Below are 11,143 nucleotides of genomic sequence, written 5' to 3'. Positions count from 1 at the left end.
ATGTAAGTGTCATACTTTTTAGGTTTTGTATTTTGGCAATATTATGATTCATCTATTGTTTTGCCAATTGCATCTGGAAATTTGGTATTGTCATATCATCTTATTGTTGCTTACATGGCATGGATTAAAATGTCCATTATGGTTAATTGACTGGTTTTTTGGTTTCGGGTTTTTGGTGCTATGTTAAATTTCCTAACGTTTTTCAATTATAAGGGTGTCTTGATTTGTTGAGTTGGTTAGAACTCAGAATGTATTTTTTAGTGAGAAACTTAGCTCTGTTAGGTTTTGGGATTTTTTGTTTTTCCTTTTTTGTTGTTTTGACAAGTTAAAGAACTCTGAGATTTGAAGAATGTTCATCCATGGCAGACAGTAGTTTTCTTCAGGTGAAGTATTGAAAGAATGTCAGATCTGTGAAAGTTCAAGTGTGAAGACTTGAAGTGATCAATCTAAGGAAATTTTCCAAAGATACCAAGTATAGAAGATTTTCTTGTTGTTAATGTAACATCAAAGATACTTTGTAGAACTTGCAATTTTTTATCTTAGTGGATTTCTTTCTCTAGACTAGGTCCCAAGGATTAGTCATTACTTTGTGTAGCGGTGAATCTTGTAAAAGTTGCGTTGTGTGATTCTTTTACATGTTCTTTAAGCTTTCATTGAATCTTGACTTGCTAGTTCAATAAGTTCACAATACTTAGGTAGTAAATCACCTTCAATTTGGTATCAGAGCTATCTGTAATTCTTTATTATTGTTTCCTGGTTGTTTCTATTTGCGTGATTTGGTTGCCTCTGTATTGTTCGATCATTTTCTTTACTGACCCATCCCACCCTCTCCTAATGTCATCTTCTAGAGTTTTGTTTAACTTCTATTGTGTTGACAATCATGGATATGTTCAGAGAAGGTGGATCTACCACCAAACCTCCAATGCTTGAAGGGGCTAACTACCCTTACTGGAAAACAAAGATGAGGGTGTATCTTAAATCTGTAGATGAACGGGTTTGGATGGTTGTTTCTGATGGATGGAAACCCCCAATTGAGATTGTAGGGGATGTTGAAAAAGCTAAGGCAGCGAGCAAGTTGACGACTGATGAAATTGAAAAGGAAAACTTTATTTCAAAAGCTCTTAATGTTATCTTCAATGATGTTTCCACTAATCAGATGAAAGTGGTTGCAAACTGTGAGATTGCTAAGGAAGCATGGGATAAGTTGAAGACCAAGAATGAGGATACTTCGGCTGTCAAGAAATCAAGACTGAGATCTCTGGCTAGAGAATTCAAAAACCTAACCATGGATGAAGAGGATTCTATTGCAGATTTTCATGCAAAGTTGTGTGATATTTCTAATGAGTCACATGCCCTGGGAGAGACTTACTCAAACGATAAGTTAGTCAGGAAGGTTCTTGGGTCTCTTCTGAGGAGATTCAAAGCCAAGCTCACATCTATTGAGGAAGTGCATGATGTTGAAGATATGGACCTGGATGGATTGATTGGTTCTCTACAGAATTATGAATTAACCCTCAAAAGATGGAATAAGGGAAAGAAAGTGAAAGACAATGAAACAGAGAAGAATGGGGGAAGTTTGGTTTTTATTCTAAAAGAAACTCTTGACAAAGAAGGTGAAATGTTTGAAGATTTAACAGAAGAGAAAGTTGCTCTCCTAACCAAGAATTATGCTAAGTTCTTGAGGAAGAATATGAGAAAGAATAATTTTAACAACAAAGAAAATCTCTTCAAGAAGAACTTTCCTACTAATCAGAGAACAAGTCAGACACAAGACAAAAAGAATAGGGGAATTCAGTGTAGAGAATGTGATGGGTTCGGACACATTCAGGCTGAATGTGCCAACACTCAGGAAAAAAAAAAAGAAGGCCCTTGTAACAACTTTGAGTGACAGTGAAGAAGAAAAAGATGGTAGTTGCAGTGAGAATTCTGATCAAGAAAAGAATGTTATTGCTTTTCTTGCCAAAAAACATACAGTTGAAAATGAAGTAGAGGACAATGAGAGCAGTTGCTCTGAATCTGAAAGTCTTGATCAGCAAACTGCTTATGAGCAGATGTATCAACAATGGCTGACCATGGTTCAAAAAGTGAAAGTTTTCGAAGAACGAAATACTTGTCTTAAAGTTGCCAACACAAAGCTTGAAGCTGAGATAAAACACCTGACTAAAGAATTAGAAAAGAAAGAGGACAAGTTGTATGCTATTCAAGTTGATCTAGTTCAGGCCAAACAATCCTTGGAGTCAATACCTCCTGGAACTACAGCATTGAATCATCAACTTTATGTTCAAAAACCTTATAGAGACAGGACATCTATAGGCTACAAGCTTCTATACAAAAAGGGAGACAATCTTACCATTGGTGAGTCACTAAATTGTGAATCTCTGGTTTCATCTGTTGCAGATAAAACAAACATTATCACTGATGCGTCTGGCAGTAAGAGAGATGGATCTAACATCATAAAACTCTCCAATGAAAAAAGCAGGAGTTTGTTCCCATTTGTCATTTCTGTAATCGACGTGTCCATATTAGACCCAGATGTTATCTACTTCACTATTATCTTAGGAACTTGGTAAGAAGACAAGCAAATGAAACTAGGCCATTTCTTGTTGAAGGTAAGGATTCTAAGGAGGTTTGGAGACCAAAAGTTAACTAGCAGCTCTCAAGAAGAAAAAGGTGTTTCTGTTCTGGTGGCTCATGATCAGTGGTACTTTGACAGTGGTTGTTCCAAACATATTACTGGAACACAAAAAATTGCTGAATAACTACAAAGAAGGTACTGAAGGAATGGTCACATTTGGAGACGGAAACAAGGGAGCAAATCTTGGAAGAGGAGATCTTGTACTGAAAAATATACCCATGGTCAAAGATGTGCTTTATGTTAAGGGACTGAAAGCAAATCTTTTAAGCATTAGTCAATTATGTGATGATCACTACACTGTAAATTTCTCCAAGTCCACGTGCCTGGTTAATTCCACTGATGGGTGTTCTGTTTTGTCTGGAACAAGGTCAAGTGATAACTGCTATATGCTAAACAATAATGAAGTGTGCACAAGAGTTTCATTAGACAAGTCTGACTTATGGCATTATAGACTTGGTCATCTGAACTACAGAGATTTAAAAAGGTTGATTAAGCTCAAGGTTGTTAGAGGAGTACCTGAGTTGAAAGTTAGTAGAGAAAGAGTGTGTGGTCCCTGTCAGCAAGGTAAACAAGTAAGATCTTCTCATCCACCCATTAAGATGCTTCTAACAAATAGAGCTCTTGAACTGTTGCACATTGACTTGATGGGTCTCATGCAGACAGAAAGTTTGAATGGAAAAAGGTATGTTATGGTGTGTGCGGATGACTACACTCATTTTACCTGGGTTCAGTTTATTCGAGAGAAGTCAAATACCTTTGGAGTGTTTTCTGCTTTATGTTTAAGACTTCATAATGAAAAGGCTTTAAAGATAGCTAAAGTGTTTAGAATCAGAAGCGACCATGGCAAAGAGTTTGAGAATGCGTTGATCTCCCACTTATGTTATCCGTCTAACTTTGAAACAAAGGATGTTAAACAAGCTCTGTCTGATGAGCATTGGGTTGCTGCAATGCAAGAAGAACTATTGCAGTTTCAAAGAAATGGAGTATGGAATTTGGTGGACAAGCCTGAAGGGAAGAATATTGTAGGTACGAAATGGATATCTAAGAACAAATCAGATGAATTTGGAACAATGACTAGAAACAAAGCCCGTCTTGTTGCTCAAAGATATAAACAGGTTGAAGGCGTTGATTTTGAAGAAACCTTTGCACCTATTGCTCTCCTTGAATCTATTCGGTTACTTCTTGCTATAGCTTCTCAGTTGCATATCAAGCTTCATCAAATGGATGTGAAGAGTGCCTTTTTGAACGGATTACTTCAAGAGGAGGTCTATGTTGAGCAACCTCGGGGATTCACAGATCCTCATTTTCCACATTATGTCTAGAAGCTTAAGAAGGTCTTGTATGGTCTGAAACAAGCATTAATGGCATGGTATGAAAAACTCACCTCTTACCTTCTCACTCATGGTTTTATTAGGGGCAATGATGATCAAACTCTTTTTATAAAGCATCTTCCCAATGGTATATTCATTGCCCAGATTTAGGTGGATGATATTATTTTTGGGTCTACCTGTCGTCATGAAATCCCTCAATTTGTTGACATAATGAAAAATGAGTTTGAGATGAGTATGATTAGTGAGCTGAGTTTCTTTCTAGGATTACAAATTCGTCAATTAGAAAATGGAATTTTTCTTTCTCATACCAAGTATGCGCTAAACATGTTAAAAAAAATTGGGTTAGAGAACTCTAAACATGCTAAGACACCCATAGGTACCACAACCAAGCTCACACGAGATGTATCTAGGAAACCTGTTGATCCAACTCTGTTCCGTAGTATGATAGGTAGTCTTCTCTATCTTACTGCTAGTCGACCAGATATATGCTTTAGTATTGGTCTATGTGCTAGATATCAGTCAAACCCCATTGAGTCTCATTTTACTGCTTTTAAACGAATCATGAAATATGTTGCTAGTACCTTAGAGTTTGGTCTATGGTATATGTGTGACACTAACATGTCTTTGGTTGGTTATAGTGATTTTGATTGGGCTGTGAGTTTAGATGATAGCAAAAGCACATCTGGTGGGTGTTTTTATCTTGGGAACAATCTTGTCTCCTGGTTAAGTAAAAACCAAAATTATATTTCATTGTCCACTGCTAAAGCAGAATATATAGCAGCTGGTAGTTGCTGTACTCAATTACTTTGGATGAACAAAATACTCAGTGACTATGGTTTTCCTCAAGAAAATTTGACTATCTACTGTGATAACACAAGTGCAATTAATATTTCTAAGAATCCTGTGCAACACTCCAGAACTAAACATATTGATATTCGTTATTATTTTATTAGAGACTTGGTTGAATCCAAAGTAATTGTTTTATCACATGTTTCCACAGAAGCTCAACTTGTTGATTTATTTATGGGTTTATACATTTTTGAACCCTGTGTTTTATCTTATTACATGTTTGGACCTTGTATTTTGACAAATTATTTTTTGAACCCTATGTTTTGTAAAATAGTTAAAATAGAACCCTAAACTCAATTTTGATGAAGAAAAAATTGAATATAACAACACAGTTTTTAAGCAGAATAATTTTATTTTTGTTCTGAATTGTTAGTTTGGTAAATTATTTGTAATTTTAGTTAAGAAAACATTTACCAAAATCGGGTTTAAGGTTCTATTTTAACTATTTTACAAAACATAAGGTCCAAAAACTAATTTGTCAAAACACAGGGTCCAAACAGGTAATGAGAAAAAAACACAGGGTCCAAAAATGTATCAATCATTTATTTATTAAAGTTCTTAGTTCACATACTTATGCTCATCTTAGAAAATGCAATAAGTTCACAATACTTAGGTAGTAAATTATCTTCAATATATTATTTTAAATACATAAATATTTGATCTTGACTTGGTGTTGATGATTTTTTTCTAAAAAACAAATCTATGTTGCGCAACTAATGTGTTTTTTTCATACCAACAAATGTAACGTTAAGGAAGAAGTAGAAGATCTGTCGTTATCAATGTGAAGTACCCCTCCTTTGTCGCTCTGAAGTTGCGCTCCGAGCTCCATTGATCTGCCAGATTTGAGAGATGTCGTCGATGCTTGAACAGACGTGACGGGAGAGGCTGGCACCGGAGGGAGGACAGGCTCTTTTTAATCACAAGTTTTTAGGTAACAATGATAATAATTTTATATTTATGAAATTTAATATATAGTGATATATTTCACGGTGTAAAATTTACTTAAAAATATATGTATGTTGAATTTGTTTCTATATATAAATATATATTATTAAAAGTGATGTTCCCCTGCATAAATCTTTTGGCCGAATTTAATGTGTCACCACTACCAAATTTCGGGAAGAAAATAAAATAAAATTATTAGAGTTGTTTGTTTAATTAAGTTTCTAGTCAATGTTCCTGTTACAAACTTTTGATCCAACCCAAGGAAAAATAATAATAATAATTGAAAAGGACAAACAACTTGAAGGGTTATAATATTTTATAATTTGTATAATGTAGCTTCTTATCTCTTAAGAGAGTCGTTCTCTATTGAGAATAATCTAAATTAAAAATACATAAACTATATATATTTTGAATATTCTTCTAATAATCACATTAATTCACAACCCGAGATAAGCTTGACAGCAGGCACCTTGCGTAACGTTGTCTTTTAGAACACTAATGCTGCATTAATTGAATCAACAAACTCATCTCTAAAATTGTATGACATCAAATGGCAACCATTCTTAATTTGGATTTATCTCAACCATGAATTAATCTAATTATCATCACACACACACATATATTTCTCTTTGAACCATAGACCTCAATGATTAATTCCACCAAATTTGATCAAAATGGAGGGAAAAGAGGCAAAGACTCAATATCTTTTAGTCAAAGATTCATATTAGATTCTACAACTTGGAATGTCGTTTTGTAAGCACTTCGCCAACGGAAAGATCCATTTCCCGTCACTACTTTTTGTTAGTTTATAATATGGGAGAGTGGCTGACTATATCTCCCTTTTTATTCTCAAATATTTCTATAATAATAATAGAGTTTGAGTTGTATTGCAATATTATAGTACTAGTAAAGCTAAGTATTGAAGGTGCGTGTATTTAATATTTCTATTTCAAGGATTATTGGACATTTTGCTCCAATGATATTAATTGGTTAATTATTTGATAAACTCTCCAGAGCAATACAGCTAATGTTCCGGCTTTGGTCGATTGAGTTTTTTGCTTGCCAACTTGTTATATTGGTCACTGAAATAAAGAAGTGATGTTACCTCTTCTTTTGGCAACCTTTCACTAGTTTAAATAATAAAACAGATATCTACGAAAGAAAAAAAATTAATGCAAGCAGTTGCGTCAAAATTTTGGCCAGTGTTACTTTTCTTTTCGATCTACTTCACCTTTTGCATTATTAATGCTGGCAACTAGAATATTGTAAAACATAAACTAGTTATATATGTTAAGGGAATAACAAAATGGGGCAATAAGCATAGAAGAGTTCTAAATAATCATGACATGTACTTCAAAGATGTTTTTGTTAAATTATTGAATTGTTTTAGTACACACCATACATGTCATAATGCAATAATATGATTAAAAAATTCTAAAATTTAGAAATATATATGGGCATGTTTGGTAAAAAATTTGTTTTTGAATTTTTTAAACACAAAAATAGAAATATAATTTTATTTTTGTTTCTTTATTTTTAAAAAATAAAAATATGTTTGGTAACTAATTTTTTTTTTAAAAAAAACAAAAAATAATAAACGCGTTTGATAACTTTTATTTTTATTTTTTGTTTAACAATATAAAGTGTTGGTTTGAAGAAGAGAAGAAAAAAAGAAAGGAAAAATTGAAAACTGTTTAAAAAAAATTTGAAAGTGAAAAAATTCTATTTTCAAAATTTAATAAATTTTAATTAAAATTTAAAAAAATAATAAATAAAAATAAAGTTATCAAACACATTTTATGTTTAATTTTCAAAATTTTAATTAATTAAATAAAAAAACTATTTTTTTAAGTGTTACCAAACAACACCATAATTTTTTTCAATCCAAAAATATTTAATTTTTTTTTAAATATGTACATCATTTTACCTTTTTGTGATTTTTTTTTAAATACTCAATTATATTTTCATAGTTTAAATAATATCAAATTACACTTTTGTGTATTATATAAAATACTATTTTAAGCCCATATATTGTCAAAATTATTTTTCATAAAATAATCATACCCACCCTTTTACTCACTTTGAATTATTTTCATATTTTATAAAAATCTTCAAAATATTTTGATCAAATAATTAAAAAAATATTATGTAAATTTTTCATATAAAATTTCATTCTAAAATCATAATAAATAAAGTATTTGTTAGAGAAAGGTGCTACTTTTTAATTTTTTTTAAAATTATGTTTTATTTTTAAAATTTTAATTTCCTTAAACAGTTTTAGAATAAAAATTAATTTAAAAAAGTGAATAATAGTTTTCTATGACTATTTTATGTTTTATATTTAAATAAAGTAATTTTTAAAAATATTTTTATGAAGTATTTAAAAATATAAAAAATAATTTCAAGTAATCAAATGAAAGGAATTACTATCTTATTGAAATTAATTTAGACTAAAAAAGAGCTTAAGACGTTATTTTGTATTGTTAATTGATAAAATACAAAGAAATGAGTGAATAATTAAACAAAAAACAAGTAAAATTATATATATCTTTTAAAAAATTACAATATATATAATTATTTATATTTTTGTGCCTAAAATATCTTATTTAAAATACGCAATGGTGAGAGCCGAGACAAATTATAAAATTAATGATCGATCCTCAAATGATGACCTGAAGACACTTATCAGCAACGACATTATACTCATGTAATATGCGAAGAGAAACTGAATTTTAATTTTATAAATTCAATTAGAATATTATTTTTTATATTTTAGTATGAATTTTATTATTTTATTCATTTTAAAATTACTATAGGATTTAAATATGGCAAAAAGATGATTTTATTTTAACAAAAAACTATTTTAACGTTTTTGTACTTTTTACAGAAAAAAAAATGTTTTAGTATTTAATTGTAATTAAACACAAAGTTTAGATACTTTTATTGCCAAAAAAAATTAGACTTAACGGTTAGTACCTAACGAAATGCAAGACCGCAAGATAAAATAAAATAAAAAATCTAATAAAGTAAAACTTCTATATAATAATAATAGTTTTATGACCAAACTAATTATATTCTAATTAAGAGGTTATAGCTCAATAGAGGTATTGGTACAAAAAAATTCCTACCATCCAAAAGTATCAACTTTAACAACAACAACATTAAGAACTCTCTAATAACTATAATTCGAAAAATATTTATGTAAAGTTATTTAGTACATTGATTTACTTTTTAGAGTTGTTACCACGTCTTTATGTACAAATAATCTCATTCACAATGAGTAGGAGCTAGGCAGAATATTTGACATTCTATATAATTATTACTACATAGAGGTATATTTTCTTAATATGAGACTTAAAAACTTTATAACTTATTACAATTTAGAGGTTATTCCTATTTATATTTGGCACAAATTAAGACCAAATTTTTTTTTATAATAAAATAGAGTTTATTCTTATATAGAGGTTTTACTGTATTCAGGGATGAAGCCACGTTGTAGCTCCAGGGGGCCTTGCCCCCCCCCCCCCCCCCTTTGTTTTGGAAAAGTTTAATTTTGGTACCATTTGTTTTCAATATTACTCACTTGGTACTCTCAATTTTAAAAATTAATTAAAATTAGTACATTTATGTCAATTTCGGTGAATAATTTTTTTCCAGTGACAAGTTTGCTCTCCCTCCATTAATTTGAAAATTAAGTAATATTAATAATATTATTAAAAAAGTAATAATAATAAATAAAAACTTAATGATATTAAAATAAGGAATTAATATAAACAAGGGCAAAGGTGTTATATATCATATATTGTCAGATTGATCGGCTTCTCTTACAAGCTAAGAGGAACGTTGCATAACGACATACCCACAGACACCAGGCGGACAACGTAGGCAAACGGCACAGGAAAACGGCGCAGCCGAACAGAGACGAAGGCCGGAGGTCACCTACAAATAGCCACCTACAAACTGAGACCCACCCATGATTCGTAGCCAGATGCCAGACGCAGAAACAGAGACGACGAAGACCACACGCAGGTGAACCGCGAATGAAGACGACGACTTCAGGTCACTGTTTCTCCTTCCCACGCAGGTCACTATTTCTCCTTCAAACGCAGAGCCACCTACAAACTGAGAGCCAAGAGTCGCAGCCATATGGAGAAGAAGACGAACGAAACGCAGAGCCACCTGCAAACTGTTTCTCCTTCAAATTCAGAGTTAGTTTTTTTTCTTTACTTTTTTGTTTTTGTTTTTGTTTTAGTGGGTTTCATTGGTGTTGTTATTGAAGGTTTTCTCTGTTTAGGTTTTCCAGCTTGTTTTTTCTAGCTTTGAATGATGGTGATAAAGGCTTTTTTACATTTTTATGTTCTTATTTATAGAGAGAATATATTGGTTCTGTCATATGTATATATAAGTGTGCATCATATATATTTTGTTTTGTGTTTGTCATATGTAACCTAAGGCATATATATATATATGTGTGTGTGTGTGTGTGTGTCTGTGTTAATTTGTGTTTTTTTTTTCTGGTGAGTATTGGGAAAAATGTGGCTTAAGTTCCCTGTTTTTTCTTTAGTTGTTGATCCAAACTTGCATATTCTTGCAGGATTAATAGGCAGCATGGATTTGACTGGGAATATAATTGTGCAAGCTTCTGATATAGTAGAATCTGAAGTTGAACTACATATTGAAGCTATTGAATAAGCAACTGCAGCCTCAAATGAAGAACATTTGAACTTGTTGTGCCTTTTTGAACCTGGTAAATTCCTGACACTATGATTAATAAGTTCCACAATCATTTCAATATGACTATATATACAACTGCTCTGCCTTTTTTGTAAACCATTTTTTTATGTTGTTACTTCTAAATTCTATTGGGTGCATCATCAAGTGAACAGTGATGGAAGCACAAATATGCTACCTGAAGGGCTTATAAAAGGCCAAATGAGACCATTGAAGACAATGTTGACCAACTGTCAAGTCCAACTGATGATAGTGACTTGGAATGGGGAAAAGGGAGGCTTGAAAGTTCAACAAATGATGAAAACAACTCTGATTTTACAAAACAATGTGATGAATCTGAGACAGAGGCTTATTATGGGGGATTCTATGATAGTGATGAGGATGGTCACATTGGTTGCAAGAGAGTACGCATATCGAAAATGGTTGTTCATCCAAACTTAAAAATGCTTATATCAGAAGTTAGAGACATTTACCAGAATGGAAAGATAGTGCTTCAGTTGTGGCAAAGATTTAGAGACCACAAGCACTTTTGGGAAGTGTTGAAAGATTATGCTATTCAGGAAGGTTTTGAGTTGCGTAAAGTGAAGAATGCTAGAAGTAGAGTCACAACACTTTGTCGAGTAGAAGGATGCACTTGGAGGATACATGGTTC

At 31.9% G+C, this 11,143-nt stretch overlaps 1 protein-coding gene across 1 annotated transcript; it reads left to right on the top strand.

Moving 5' to 3' along the window:
* Window positions 1-4,176: 4,176 nt before the first annotated feature.
* On the top strand, window positions 4,177-10,452 carry LOC133806551 (uncharacterized mitochondrial protein AtMg00810-like). The gene is made up of 3 exons (XM_062244639.1): window positions 4,177-4,759; window positions 10,013-10,039; window positions 10,355-10,452. Exons 1-3 carry the CDS (start codon window positions 4,177-4,179, stop codon window positions 10,450-10,452), a joined length of 708 nt encoding a protein of 235 aa, XP_062100623.1.
* Window positions 10,453-11,143: the final 691 nt, after the last annotated feature.

The sequence above is a fragment of the Humulus lupulus genome, chromosome X, assembly GCF_963169125.1.
Source record: "Humulus lupulus chromosome X, drHumLupu1.1, whole genome shotgun sequence".
In the NCBI taxonomy this organism is placed as follows: Eukaryota; Viridiplantae; Streptophyta; class Magnoliopsida; order Rosales; family Cannabaceae; genus Humulus; species Humulus lupulus.
Note: the sequence above shows the minus strand (reverse complement) of the source record. Positions and strands in the feature narration are given on the sequence as shown.